Source organism: Varroa destructor, unplaced genomic scaffold, assembly GCF_002443255.2.
Source record: "Varroa destructor unplaced genomic scaffold, Vdes_3.0 BEIS01000001.1, whole genome shotgun sequence".
Classification (NCBI taxonomy): domain Eukaryota; kingdom Metazoa; phylum Arthropoda; class Arachnida; order Mesostigmata; family Varroidae; genus Varroa; species Varroa destructor.
Window position 1 is genome coordinate 18,599,888 of NW_019211454.1, and position 15,786 is coordinate 18,615,673.

Here is a 15,786-nt window from a genome sequence, read left to right on the forward strand (position 1 = left end):
ACAACTTTAAGCATTAACGTGTTTGCTGTAAAATTTATACCGTTTCTAATAGGTGTAAGAGCATCTGTACTATGACGTCTCTTTGTGAATTATCTTGTGAATATAACAGGTTAAATTAAATTAAAACGTTCTAAAATTAGGTTATTAAGATAAAAATATAAAACATATCAATCTATTATTCGTAGGATTTTTTTTGTCTTGCGAAAATCGAACTGATTATTTTTGTCGAAAAGCTTCTTTCATATAGCATGTAGACTGCTTTCTTATGGTGTCGCTTTCCAATTTCATGTTTCTGGGTCCACGGGCAAATGATAAAGCAAGCCGAGGTTTTCTATAGATATCCGAAACACAGTTTAGAAGAGGGTTTTGAGAGTGAGCTGTTTAAAGCTATTACCAAAATAAAAGGAATATATTCGTTAGTATATGTCATGTTTTTTTAATGATTATTGGGAAAAAATTATAGATATATTCTAGTCACTCTTATTTCCATGGTAGTGTATCCATTGCTATTGCCTTTAATTAGCAAACCCTGCGAATAATGCTTCTTGCGAGAACTGATGTAAATGAGCTGCTAATATATTCCTTTGAATCGTTCGAGAGTGTCTCAGATAAATTATCCTTCATGAATAAAATCTGCATTTTTATCTTGCAACTATAATACTACTGTGAACTATTACCTATATGTTCGACTTATAGTCTAGTTTGAAGAAAAACGAGTTTGAAGAAAAACGCATCATTGGATATTATCTGTTTTTGGCGCAATAATTTATTATTATAATCATATTAAGTGTTGTTAATTATTGTCGTAATTATCAGTTTTCTCAATAATATCTAGAGCCACTCATTCGCAATTGTTATGTTTGTTGTTATTGTTGCTCTTGTAGTGTTTCATTATCTTTCCACGCATCGCGGGACTTGTCGCTATCTCTAGCGTCTTGTCCTTTTTTGCATTTTGTCTACTCAGTACTTTGTGTGAATTATTTTATTTCATTTTTATTTGTTTCACTGTTACCGTGGCCACTTCGAGTTTCAGCCTTTCACAGCGCACTTGCCGCGTTGTCATTCTCCTAAAATCCATGTTCGCTTTGTCTTGCATATTAGTAACGGCATCAGCATTAATAAATATAGAAGCCCTATTTGTGTATGTGTGTGATAATACCATGAATGTGAATTTTCACGCTCATTTTTGCACACGTCTTTGAGTTACACTGTTTTTGGTATTGAATAGGTTTTGTCATCGTGTTCTTTGCTTCTATATTTGCTATCGCAATCCTTTACTAAACTCGGTAGTTTTCCGCCTTCTTCTCTAATTATTTTATATGTTACTTATAAATGGTAATAATTGTTTCCGACGCATATATTAATGGTAACTCTTTAGCAGCATATTATAGTCATAATAAGGTTGGTTCAACAGAAGTAAGAAACGCTGTTTATCTTTTCGGTCCGTCATGATGTATGCCTGGGTGTTTGCCACGTTGATCTTTTCCCTGAAATTTGGCCACATTTAATATTGTTGACACCGCTGGGCGAATCTACGCTATGAGCTTTCATGTTTGATGGCCCTAGGGGGCGATTGTAGTAGTACGATGATGTACGAGTACCAAGTTTTTTGCTCGTATAATTAATCGCTAAGAATATGGTGGAAATGTGCGGCACCTGCTGAAATCAGACGCGTACGCACTCGATTAGTTGATAGCTTGCTCCGTAAAAGTGGAGCCAAAAACTGAGTATTTTGCCCTATTCACATGCTTTCATAAATCTTTCGACTTCATTTGCACCCAGATTGTTAGCGCGTAATAGATGACGCGTCAAATCATTAAGACAGTATTTCAGCTAGAACTTTTCTTAGCTTTCTTCTCCGTGTCGGTCATCAACTCCGCACTATGTTGACTGGCGCATAGAATATTTGTCGGTAACTAGGTTCCACTTCGACGGGAGCGATTAATGATACGTTGACGCAACAAAATAACGTCATTATCGGTCCTTCACAGAGTCGGTTCAAGGTTTCACGACGCTGATCAAAGCTGGCAACTATGTAAAGTTACGTGTACTAGCAATACTTACTATAGCTGCAGTGGTTTTTGCTTTTGTCCGATGAAACACGAATCTATATGGGGATGTAACTTATCCGTAACAGATCATGAATACTATTAATCATGGTTATATCATATTAAAATTACTAGATGGTAGTAGTAAATGTTGGTCATCTCTCATGTTAAGTATATTAAATAAAAGGGGTAATCGGCAACGATTACAAAGGGGAATACAAACTAGTTCGTATAAGTTGATTCTACTAAGATGGCCACCAGAACCTTGCCGTTCGTACTTGTTCTTCTAGTTCTCATTGAGTTATAATAATCAGTGTCTTTGTTCTCTGTTGCGTGTTTTTGATTTGATTTCGTGACTAAGGTTGTAAGAAATGTGCACGCATGTCATTGTCCGATAACAAGATAACACTGATATTAATGACAAATAGACCCCAATACGGTTAGAAATGGGCCTTTGCAGTGACATCTCATTTTCAACCAGCTTTCCCAAGCAATCTCGTCATGTCAGTATTGTTACTGTGTAGTGGACCTGCGGCGCTTGTGTCTCGATGTATATATATATATATATATATATATATATATATAATATATAGATAATGGTAATATACTATTAATAATAATAGTAATTGGTAATAATAGCAATCGTAAACGTGTCTCGTGTTTTCAAACTGTTTCTTTATTTTGTGTGCTATGATTTTATTTAGTTTTGCGTTCATCCTTTACCTGTGCTTTTCAACGTCATTGTGAGCCTAATGTAGCTCGACGGAAGCCTGTTTAAAGTAGCGCCTGTGTCCGGCGACTAAAACGAAACAGAGGAATAGTCATTTGACAATTCTCTTGCTGCTTTCGTATGCGTATCCTTTCGTGTTTGTAGGAAGCTTCTGAATCAATGCTTGTCTCATTTGATTTCATCTACAGAAAGGCACGGTGCATGAAGAAGCCCAGTGCAGGTGGACCACACGGTCAATTAGCACTATCGCGTTCTTCTCCTCAGACTCTGTTATCACCATGCATCGTAATTCATTCACTTCATATATATATATATATATATATATATATATATGAATTAGTATCATTTTGCCATAGCAGTAATCGTAGCGAAGGGTAGTAACTGATAGAGGATTCATTACCAACAAAAGGTAATAATCTATTGCAACTAGGTTAGGACGCTCGTGTCACCCTGTTTCTGCACTTAATTACGTAGCTGTCATGGTGGTTCGTTCAACTGACAGCGTTCCTCTTTTATCCTGAACGAATAGACAGGTCTGTATTGTCTTACGGGTGTTTTCGCAATACGCTCGTTGTCCACTGCCCCGTTTGGTAAGCATGTTTCAAAGAGAAATTGCCTGTGTCAAAATTTCTTCAAACTCAAAACACATGACATATGCTTTAATTATGCCCTTGTCCTGTTACTTTATTTCGTCGCTATTATTATTAAAGGCAAGATCAGAGGTACACTATTACTTCTACGAGTCTCGCTCGTCATTAAACGCATAGTTTTTAATCATCAAGTAGTTTATATATTAATCTTAGTTTTGCTATTACGAGTATATTGTTCTGTCATCAAACACTGTTCTTCACTTTAACCTACTGTTATTCATTTGCAATTTGCTACCTTTCATCAACCCGCGCACAAATTACTTCTCCTCGTAATTTCCTAGTTTAGTTTTACTCAACTCATGACATTTTCCTCCGCTTGTCATGTCCACTATATGAGCGTACAAATGGGCCTGGGTTATTTACGACCAAAATGTTGAACAAAAAACAATACGCCGTCTCGTTTGTGGGGAAGCGCGCCTGGATCGTGTCCCATTCACAGAAACGACCGTCATCGATCGTTTTTCTTCTATATTGCATCATCTTGTGCGAAAAATGCTTTTTTTTTTTCAACGCTTGTAAGTGTGGCTAGCTTTTCACGGCTGTATCCTGCTGCGAAGTGTGCACGGCTTCTATATTCCCTTTGCAAATGTTGTCGCCATCATTCGCACAGTGGATGTTCTTAACGTACCAGATAGCGTTTTATCGGGTAGAAGTATCGATTATATGAATTTTCGGCATACCGTTACGACATCGATTTTCAGCAGGGTAATAAAGTTTGTGCTGAACGTCTTGCGGTGGGGGGCAGAACGGGGCTTCTTTTATGCTGTTGTTATCGTATTGTCGTATTAGCTATTGTTGTTGATCTTATTATTTATATCCTGAATGATGTTTATTTTCGAATTGTTGTAACGGCAGTATTTTTTTCGATTACGATGTTCGCAGAGCGCTGATAATATCCTTTCGATTCAAAGGTGCTTAGCAGACGGCCCTGACAAAGTGCGTATATTGACCTAGCTTTGTCATCCCATCAAGATGCGTGGTCAAACACATAGTATTATAACCACGTCATTAACCGTTATCATCACTTAGCAGCGATTATAAACACGTCTTTTTCAAGATAGATAATATTAGACAGTATTAGCTTATAACTAACTAACGCTTCTAGCCGAACATAGTTGAAGCATTATGCTCGTTCTTCCTTCTGCTTGACAATGGCACCCCTAATTTCTTTCACTTTGTCAAGCTTCTCTTATCCGAACCCGGCTCAATCTCTCAGCTTCATTCACGCCTCGGCTACAACACACACTTCAAACCCTCCCGCACACTAAACTCACGTGGATTCAGTCGTCATTTCTTTTTAATGGAGTTCAATATATGACATAGATATTATGAAGACTATTGGTTTGTCATACTACAGTTTCATGTCTTTAACGTTTATATTTTCTTCCTGGACGCCTTGTCTATTACTGCCAGCTTATTTCGAACTCATCGAGCATAGAAATCTTTTCATTTCGAACCTCAACCATTGCTTTGCTTGTCCCCGTTCTATTCATTTACAGTCTCCCTAATATTCATACATCCGCTGTCAATGGGTATATCTTTGGCAGTATGAATGGTGAACTAATTCTCAAGAAAATCAATTAGATCATCATCATATTGAGGTGCCAATGTCGACAACAACCTGCCGGGCAAGACTGTAGTTTGCGCCATTGCGGCGAATACGTCCGGATCAATAGGGTGAACAAGGATAACGAGCGTTCGTAGCTAGGCAATGGCTGTCTTTAGTATTTTCATTTGTTTTACTTGTACAGGGTCCTCTGCTGAGCTGGATAGCGCTTCACTTCACACCAACTTCGATCCAGCTACTCACTCAGACTTATCGTGCCTTCCCACTCGGGATTACCTGGTGACACCTATCTAAGACCGCCGGGTGGCTTTTAAAGGAATCAGCCATCAAAAAACTTTTGGCGAGAGCAACAATGGAGCAACTGAAAGATAAAACCGATATTCAAAATAGGTAGGTTATTTTGATAAGAAAAACATCTCTAGCTGTGTGCACAATTATGTAGTAAATATATGTATTTATAATATATAGAATGTTACTGACATTCTGATGTTGGCATTATGTAGCTCGTTATCTTGTTTCTATTTGTATATGTTAGAGCAAAGCGAATTCTTCTTAATGTTACGGATATTCAGTTGATTTAAATAAGGGTAGTGGGAGGGGGGAATGGAGATGGAGGGGAAGGGGTTCCATGTATCTGGTGTTCACTAGACGTTTGGTTATTTTAGTTGTACGTCGCATATCATTTCTGTTGACGCGTTTTTGTCTCATACTTCTATGCGACGTCACCTCCGAAGACGTTCATCCGTAATGCCGTTTCAGCCAATGACTAGGTCTTCTTCCATCGGGAAAGGACCAACCATCCGCTCAGGTCGTTCAACAGGTAGATACAGTGGCAGTTGTAGTACGGATCTAGGTTCCGCTCGATTGTTGGTTACAGGTGACCGCTGGTGTTGGCGCCATTGGGTGCGGTTAACGTCCAATGCAACATGCCGTCTGGCAATGCATTTGCAGCTGTTGTTATTTCTGGTGCTGCAACCGTTTAGCTTCGGGTCTCCGTTTTTTCGACATGTTGCTTCCCGTCTGGACCCGTAGTGACCTTGTGTGTCGTGGTGATCGTTGCGGTTTTTTCGTGTGGATAGCCTTCTGAATCGTGTTCGATTTCCGTCACTGTTCTAGTAGTCACGTTTGTGCTATAGAAATGATTGCAGAAATAACGATGACGCGGGCAGAAGTACCACGTGACGCAAACAGATGCCATTGAAGAAAATGCAACGGACGTATTAGACAAGAAAGCCATCCAGGGGAAAACGATGAAATGAGTAGTTTATTATGGCTACGTGTCACTTGAATTGTTTGAGTTCGGTCGGTACAACATCGATGCAACAATATAAACGGGATATGGTAATTGTATTACTAAGCTTGTCTATGCATTATCCTGATAGCTTTGTTACTCGATTTGCCTTAAGCAAATATTGTCACCTCTTCAAGTTAACTGTGTCTCCAATAGTAGATGTCGCCCAAAAATTGAGATCCCTAGGACACTGCTATGGGAGCCACGAGGTGTGTGCATATTCACACAAATAGAAATCTTTCTTGTTTTTTTTATAGGGGAGGCCTTGGATGAGCAACGGAAGTGCAGTTTCGTACAGAACTTACTGAGTAGTAGAGAGTGACTCGGCTGCCGTCATCATCTCGTCGAGCAGTTGACTTCCTGCAAAGTCAAGGCAGAAGCATTCGTTGTGGTGCTCGAATGGGGGCTAACTGGATACTAGTGTTGCAATTAGCGGGAAAAATGAATCGATCATTCCTAATAACTATAAATAGAACGTCTGGCAACCGTAAAGACACCGTTTAGCGAACAGTGAAGGACCAATAAGCAATACAATAACGCTATTATTGCATTAGGGTTCTTAACACAGGCAATACATTAGAAGGAGATGCCAGTGTAACTGGCCATTGATTAAGACCAATTTACTGTATCAATAGCTTTGTTTATATTTGTCGCTATTACTATTAGTACGCTTTGTGCATCCTATACATATATGTTCCGACGTGAACAAGGTCCCATTATATATATAGACCTTGTTTACGTCAGAATGTAAGCAAGGTTAATGGATAGGTAATGGATACGAAAACAGTGTACCGCAAGACTTTTCCTTTGCTCCATACTCTTGTACTTGTGTACACCGCTTTCTCAGTTCACCTCAGCCGCTGTCGAATGTTATCCCGTTGTTTTTCTTTAATTATGTTTTTCATCGTCCATGAGCAGTTGGCATGCAGGTAGTAGTATTCAATTTAGCAATGAAAACAATGATAATAGTAGCATAACAAGCATCGATAGTAAGGAAAAAACCAACGTTATAATGAAGTTATTGCGGTACTTAGGACTTAGTTACTGCCTAGAAATTGTATGACAGGTCTCTAGCCGTTCGGAGGCAGCAGAAGCGAACAAAACTTTGGATGCAGGAGAAAAAGCTTTGGAAAAGGACTTAGCAGCGTACAAAGGCGTTGATATGGCATTGAAGACTTGAAGGTTCAAAAATAAGAACAATTGTTGTGCGATCGGTCACTCACCTCAGTTGCCCTCTCTGTTTGTTACGCATACTCTGTGCCTGTTTCCAAAACTGAGCAAAGGTTCGATCTCGAAGAAGCACGCTACAGAAGAATGCTAACTCATCGTCGCCAACTCATCAATATTGTTTCTTCGTTTGTTTCATTATGTATGGACAGTTGTTATTTTTTGATAGAAAAAACATCAAGTCAATTGATGGTCGACGCCCTTCGATCTTGCAGAAGCGATAATAGGTCAAAAAAATTGCTCAGATTAGAGAAATCTTTACCGTACTGCGCCCGAATGAGACTGGAGATTACACGCGCCGGCGTTATGAGCTTTGCAAAGCCTGACCCACTAAGTTGTTTCGTGTGCCAATACGGCATCGTCATGGCCATTTGATCAGCTATCGCTCTCTGTCATTACCAGCTGCGTTGCTCGACTATGGTAACAGAGTCCTACAGCTGCAGCAGTATCGCCATTTCGACTGCATAACATGCGTATATTTATTCATATCAGCAAATTGCACAAACCGAGGCAATAACAACCGAGTCAGCTAATTAGGAAGGGTACCACAAGGAATATGTGCAAACATGCTTGTACACCCAGCGATTCCTCCGCACGAGATGCTTGCAGACTTAGCATGTGATGAACAGAAACGACTAACAGCAACGAAAAAAGCCGAAGCGAAAAAAAAAACCCGAATTCTCTGTGCTGAATCTACCACCAGGTTCAACTTAGCCTTTAATGCCTATACGCAGACCGTATCACGGCATGAATGTAGACAGCTGGCCGGTAACGAAAGCTGAGACCTTAAGATATTACCGTTAGAAATACCACAAGGAGTAATTACTTGCGAATCCTCCGAACGCGCGGATGGTGTGTGGTGGATTCGAATCGGCAGAGCAGTTGTAAGAGAGAATTGGTGCTGGACCCATCGTTCATAGCTTGGCAGAGTACGTGATTCAATGATATACAAATATGCGGATATCTGCAGTTCGTATGACATTGGTCTCAGTTGGCCATTAGTGACTTAAGTTATTGGATGATATTCGGAATTTAGTCGTGCCTAAACGCGATGTTCACGAAAATCGGTACCGAAAAGCGAAGAAATGTAAGATATCTCCAGAATATCATTAAAAAGAGACAATAGAGATTGCGCGGTTACGGGTACTGCCAACAGGTAGGATCGATTTTAAACGGAACTTTGACTTTTGGAGAAGCGAGGTGTCTACACTAGTAAACTTCTACGATGGAACTAATATGCCCGTATTATCATTGCCTCGTTCGTGTTTTATTCTCCGTTAGGAATCGTGGAAATAATATTTTCGGTGATTTCAGCGTTCGTGGAAAGAGCGTAGAGCTTTCTGAGTCGTTTCGGGTCAGAACGTTTCTACATAGCCAAGGGCCTGGTGGTTTCTTCCTGTACGTATCGACCACTGCCTCGTATCGACTATTCACCTCCGTGCAACCTTACTAACCCTAATGTCTGCACCCTATTCCGCCCAAGCCAAATCCCGAAACGACCGAACGGGAACCTAGTGCCCATTGCAGTCAACCCCAAAATGCTACCGTAACCAACGATGGTGAGACGCAGTATTCGTTGACATTGATGCCCCACGAAGGGGCGACACGAACGGTACAATAATAGCCACTACACAGAAACCGATAAAGCCAATAGAGAAAGGAGGAAAATGACCAGTTAAACAACAAATATGATCTAGGGTAACAAATTATATGCGCAGTATATGCGAAATAAAAAAAAAATGCAAAACATTAAATTAAACGAAAAATGGGAAAATTAACAACGAAAAAAAACAAACGAAAAGCTGGGTCAACAAAATGTACCCAACGGCAAGATGCTTGCGGCGAGCATATAAAACGATCAATTGTCTCGCAATCAGAAAACAACAACAACAACAACAACAGCTTCAAATTGCATCTATATTATTATATCGTCAACATATCATGATCATTCTATTCGATATTTATTATAATATGGCTGCCGTTACACTAATTACTTTCAACACATACAGACGTATAAAAGTGGAGTATTTGCACTGCTACAGATGTGTAACGAGCAACGATATAAGCACAGCGGTATCAAATGCTTGAAACGGAAAAGTACGAGAGCGTTACACAAAAAATTTTCTGTATTTAACCATTACGCGGACGTATGAATATAAACAGACGAGAAAATTCACCTATTTACTAGATGCGATGAATTAATGGTGAAAATAAATAAACACCAGTTATACTATATACGCTACTATATAGAAAAGAATATATATATATATACACATACATGGAGCGTTGTTTGTGGATGCTCGGTAAATTCTGTGGGTGACAAGTGGGTGGGTGCTTAGGGTGTATAAGTGCAAAAAGAAAGAGGCGAGGTTCGCGCAAAAAATTTCCAACATAAACAACGACAACAACAGGTACTAATTAATAAGTGGCCAATAGAATGAAGTAATAATCAGTGATGGTAGAAGAAAAAATGTAGTTGTATTAGCTATGAGAATGCGCATATAAAGGGTAAATGAGAAAGAGATCAAGTCAATATTCTACCTTGCGTTTGCTTGCAGTCTGCGAATGTTGTCGAGGTGTCGCCGGAAGTGCTGCTCGGCATCACAGAAGAGGCAGTAGGAGCCGTGGTTGTAAATGCTGTTGCGGCAGAAGAAGATTGCTTGGGGATATTTGCGCCGGGACTGCTACTCGCGCCAACCGGCCGCTGTTGTTGCAAAGCCATCATAAGTGAGACATTGGCTTCTACGCAGGGACCCTTCAACTCTGGACTGACCAACGGCGACGTTCGCTTCTCGATGAGGTAGTCGACCGTCGATTCCGCAAACGAAGTTGAACCGGGAATTATTGTCCTGGTGCTGCTGACCGCCGTAGGGCTAACCGCTGTAGTAGTTTGGCCAACGGCAGGAATCATCGAATAGTCGTCGTCACTGTGAAACAGTCCAGAGTCCGGTTGGTCGCTGCCGATGATCGTCGTACTGTGGTCTCCTGCCGACTGACTACGTGGACTCGTTGTGGTTGTCGTGGCTATACTTATATAGCCGCCCTGGCCTGGCGTGTCCTGACCAATCGGACTGCCTGAGGCGGATAGCTCTCGGAACTCGTCCGCGTCGCCCGTTGTCACAATCATCTTCGTGACAGTCGTTCGGGTTGTCAAGGTCGTACCTCCATCGTTGCTGTGGCTAATTGTCTTCTGCACGGTGACCGTGGGTGACATGCTCAAGACGCGTTCGCCTAGAACTTCGCCACTACCCGAACCTTCCTTGCCCTCGTAAAACGAATCCCATTCTCCAATCTCTTTGACTTCGTGCAGCGAATCATACAGCGCGGCCTCGCCGCCATGAGAATGCGACAAAGAATCCGGAAAATCAGGAGTCTGTACCTGGGCCAACGAGTCCGGCTCGATGCCCTTATCCTCATCTTGGCTAGCCTCACGTTTATGATGCTGTTCAATCTCTTCGATCAGACTGTCCAGCAGCGATTCATTGCCTCCGTCCTCGTAAGATCCACTCTCGCCCCCCACGCCTGCTGCCGTTGATACTTTTGGGATTACTATCTGGACCCCTGAAGTTACTACATCTGCGCTAGCACTCACTACGTTGGGCTGCCGGGAGCTCTGCAAACTGCCGGTGGAGCATTGGAGCTCCGTCACGACGGCCGAATCTGGGCTTCCTTCGGAAAGCGACGCGTTCGCCTCGAGGTCTGGGTTGAGACCCAGGTTGAGCTGAGAGGAAAACATCTCAATTTCCTGTTCCCGGATGACAGCCATCGCCCTATCGGGCTCTGACTGTTGAACGCTTCCCTGCAGACCCTCCAAATGTATCTCGCGTTCCAAACGTTCAAAATCGGCTGGCTGCTGGCCCCCAGCGCTTAGAGCGGCGGGAAGAAGGTCACCTGCCAGTCTACTGCCGCTGCTGGTTCCTGCCGATCCAGACCCCGCCAGGCCGGACATACTACCCTGAAGACCTTGCGTTGGCGGCAAGCTTCCCGTCAGGTGACTACTCGACTCGAGGCTCGATGCGACACTATTCTTGGATTGCGCCATTTCCGCTTCCAGCCTTTCGAACTCTTGGAGCGAGCAAACACTCATATCATCTCGCTCACTGCCTCTGCCCAACGACCTCTTCATTGAGGCGGAATCCGCGTCCGGAGTGCTCCCGTGGTCATCCAGAATCGGACTAAGCCTCTTCCTTCTCAGCATTCCCACGGTCTTGTCGCTGTGATAACCAGCCTCATAATCTTCGTCGTCCACTTCGGTCATGTCGGTCATCCCACTGCTAGGAAGTCCGTACGGATACCGCCGAAGAAGCTCCTCCATGGGGCTACTGCTCTCGTCTCCTTGTGGCTGACCGCTTTGCTGTTGCGAAACATGCTGTTGAGACGCGGTCACATCGCCAAGCGCTAGCTCTCGGGGCGGGCTTTGCTTGGGCGCATCGGCCCATAAGCCCTCCCGGGGCCGTTCAGTGCTCACAGGTCCAATTGGCGATTCAAGGATGGTATCGCTCGCATCCGATAACTCGCCACCAACCCCGCCTGTTGTTGCTGTCGAGAAATGACTGGCCGAATGTTCTGACCCATCAGAGATCGTCGACTGCGTTGAGGTCTGCGCGGTTTTGTACGTTGAGGATGTCGTTGAGACAGACAACTTCGATCCTTGCGACGCTGTCTCGTACTCGGTCGACGTATGGGTAGCGGTCGTCGTTGACGAAATCGGCTCAGATGATGAAGCAAACTGCCGCCGTTCCGAGTCACCTTTTTCCGAGGACTCTTCAGACAAATAGCTTTGCCTCTTCTCCTGATCGCCGCTACTGCCCTCAGTAGAACCCCCATCTTGCTGTTGCTGCGGCATGGAACGCCGCATGCGAACTACTACTCCGTCCCCACATTCAGCCTCTTTGCTTAGCGACTTTCTATCACTGCCCATCGCATTATCATTAAATCCATCGTCACTTCGGTTAGCTTCATCATCATCATCGTCGTCTGAAGCCGAATGTGTGATATCCTGCGAAAGGGTGGACTCGTCTCGGGACTCCTGCTTGAGCATGGAGCCCTTGACTAGCTGGACCGTGTCCGAGGACCCGGTCATTGACGTCGTCGACGTGGTGACGGTGGTTTCGGTTATAGTCAACGCCTCAACGCTTGCTGCAAAGGTGCTTGCACGCTGGTCCATAACACTGCCGAACTCAACAGGCCCAACAACCGTTTGTCCTTGTTCCGACAGTTGCTGTGGGTGCGACGGCACATTACAGATGTGTTGTTGTCGTTGGACATGCTCCGACAATTCCGACACGAGGGTGTTCTCACCTGGCCGGAATTCGATGCGTGCTTCCGACGATGAGTCGTCTCGAAAGGCGACATTCTCAAATGCCATTGGACACTCGATTGAGGCCACTGCTATTGGCCTCATTTGGTGGTGTTGTTGCTGCTGCTGCGGTGTGTCGTTGTAGCTGATGTCCTCAGAAAGTCCTCTACTTCGCCCATCCTGGCCAGCGTGCTCTGTCGTAAAAACATTGATCAGTAAAGCCTTCCGCTGTCTGTTTGAGAGAGCTTTTATTGTTGTTGGATTGCTGATAGTAGAATGGAACTTGATTGAACTGACAGTTGTACTTCGGTATTTGTCTGTTTGCTGATAGTATTCGATTAAATCAGCTGTTCCTAACTTTCTCTCAACATAAACGGACTAACGTGAATTGAATTCTAATCAGGGTATCATGGGTACGAGCTGATCTGACCTACTAGCAGAACATTATCCTTTGCCCATAATGTAGCCTCGACATCAGATAATAAGAGCACAGTTATGACGAGGTAGAAGGATATCCCTTATCATCTATTATCTGATAGTTAGATAGAACAGCTTTTCTCGACATTTCCCAGCAATCGATAATGATTACTGACTGCAATCAATCATTTGCAATTGTAATGCTGACGAGCAATGAAAAACAATCAGTAAAACAATCGATATTGGTGCAAGTAATCTTGAAGTACAAAACGCAATGTTTGTGTGTTTGTCTGTGTAAGAGTGTATGGAAAACTTACATAACAGTAAAGCTAGAGAGCTAACTACAATACGATCCTAAAAATAGCGACAGCAATGAAATTAATAACGATAGCGATAGCAATAAAAACAATAGTAGTAACAGCTTTGGGGTAAACAACGGCAAATAGTTATCCTCTCTCGCTCGAGAGTAATGCTTACGAATAGCATTACGCAGTCGACACGGGCAAACGCAGCGACCAGCACCCCCATCTATGATGAGCTGATATTTACTAAGAGAATACTCCGAATGAAAACCCCCTGAGGAGCCTATATGGAAGGTTTGCTACAGAACCCACGGCCGGTTAGACGGAGTACGATACACCATGGGGCATCGGTTAAGATAATGTTATGGATGGAGCATATTAAAAGCGGACTGATTCAAGCTTATGGACAGCTGAGAGGTAAAGGTTAAACATCAAGCCATATCAGACATGCGTATACAACAATATAAGAAAATTGTCATTTTTTATCGGCGGGTTTTTGCTATTAGAGGTATAATTCGGTGGTACATTTAACGTCAAGCAGTGGTATTTAGCTAAGGAAACTCTACACTGCTGGGTAATGTACATGATATCTGTTGGTAAGGACAACATACACTAGGATGTATCTACGCACGGTAAAATAAAGACTGATGTAAAGTGTGTATAAGGGATAAACAAGGGAAAGTACCCTTTTAGGAAAAATCACTGAACCCAAAGGAACTCAAGGGAATAATAACTCGAGGCATTTCGGGATAAATGACCTTATAACATGACCTCTATTTATGGATTCGCTGAGGTTGCAGCATATGGGATAGTTTTCTAGGATGTGCTTGATCGAAACGTATCTCCAAAAGCGGCCACTCAAGTGCCTTGCTTTCGCGCCAAACAGTCGCCCGTTCCCGGCGCCAAAAGATAGTCATCCGCCATGTTCCCACCTTCACAGCTACTGGACTAAAAATAATGGAAGGAATTTTATATGATGTCATGACTTAGGGACAAACGTGCTTGAAATCACCATTCGCATCACATAAGTCATAGGGAAGCAATAATATATATATTGCTGCTGAAGTGGTGACAGTGAAAAGTGTCGAAACAGAGAGAGAAATAGAAAAAAATTAATATATACTGGACAATGTTAACGAATCGAAGTCAACTGAGCCGTAATCAGTTATAATTTAGGTTAGTCCATATCAATCCAAATAGTCCAGCTAAAAATATGATTGAGTAACAAATAATACGAAATGGCGAGCATTCCAGTATAAAATACACACAACAGGGTGACTGGAAAGCATGTGACCAGGCTGCATCCTTTACACGTGTAGCCTATTATATATGTATTGTACGCGATAAAACAACGAAGACCTATCGAGGCAGACATGGAAATCGTGATTGGCTGAATAAGCTCTCCGTTTGCTGTGCTCATGACAATCAATCGTTTAGGGACATACGTTTCATTACGGTTTAAACTTCGGAGCAATCGAAGATTTGGGTGAGAGCTAATTTTCATGTTAGCGACACTGACCCGAGCCCCAAACACTGACACAAGATAGATCTATATTGGAGGCACAGGCCGAGCGACTTGGGCAGCTGGGGTCGATGAAATGCGCCAACGAAACTGAACGTATCGCTTTATTATTCAGAGTCGACCGATACCTACCGCAGATACGACAATTAAGTGTCTAATAAACACAATAGCCTAGAGATACGAATTCCTGTATGACCGCCGCGTTGCTAATCCAATCTACGGGCGGGCGTTACCTGACAAAAAAAATGTTTGTTTAGAAAGCTAGGCAGTTCAGTAGTGTCCATTCGTGTTTACACACATTTGTAGGGAGCGAGAGGATGCGGAAAACTGCTATAGAAATCAGCGAAACAGCATGAAAGACTTTGCCGTATTCTGTAATGGGTGTTTGTTCACTGTCGTATAACAACCCACTCGTGATCAAAATGAAGCCGGGGGACCTATGTTAACCTTTTCCACGCTGACGTCGTGCACCGATAAACTCTCTTGATTCCAGTTTAACAGTTACGACTGCTGACCCACGAAGGATGGACAAAGCGGATCGTCGTCGACTATCGCTCAGAGCACGATTACGTGACTGCGCATCACAAGTTTACCGATTTGCTAGCATAAGTTAGAACTTATCAACAATTGAAGACGAACACACATTTCTCGTTCAGTGGGCATATTTGGAAAAGGCTGGTTTGCAAACGATACTACAATTACCCAAAAGTGACATCGAAGTAAGCGTTCTAGC

The 15,786-nt window shown here is 42.8% G+C and overlaps 1 protein-coding gene and 1 long non-coding RNA gene across 21 annotated transcripts in view; one reads left to right on the forward strand and one right to left on the reverse strand.

Annotated features, from left to right (window-relative positions):
• Positions 1-736: 736 nt before the first annotated feature.
• LOC111253008 (uncharacterized) overlaps positions 737-15,786 on the reverse strand; it is a 168,037-nt gene continuing 152,987 nt past the window's right edge. For 13 of the 20 annotated variants that reach the window (XM_086974333.1, XM_086974350.1, XM_086974347.1 and 10 more), the window contains 3 exons: positions 10,055-13,006; positions 6,592-6,646; positions 737-6,125 (listed from right to left, as the gene is read on the reverse strand). In XM_086974333.1, coding sequence (XP_086830459.1) covers positions 5,975-6,125; positions 6,592-6,646; positions 10,055-13,006 — 3,158 coding nt within the window. In that variant the 3' untranslated portion in view covers positions 737-5,974. The remainder of the gene's footprint in view (positions 6,126-6,591; positions 6,647-10,054; positions 13,007-15,786) is intronic. The other 7 variants (XM_086974272.1, XM_086974285.1, XM_086974324.1 and 4 more) reach the window with 7 other exon arrangements.
• LOC147758344 (uncharacterized) lies at positions 6,125-9,782 on the forward strand. Its single transcript, XR_015316777.1, has 2 exons — positions 6,125-6,336; positions 6,544-9,782. It is a non-coding gene; the product is annotated as an uncharacterized LOC147758344 (long non-coding RNA).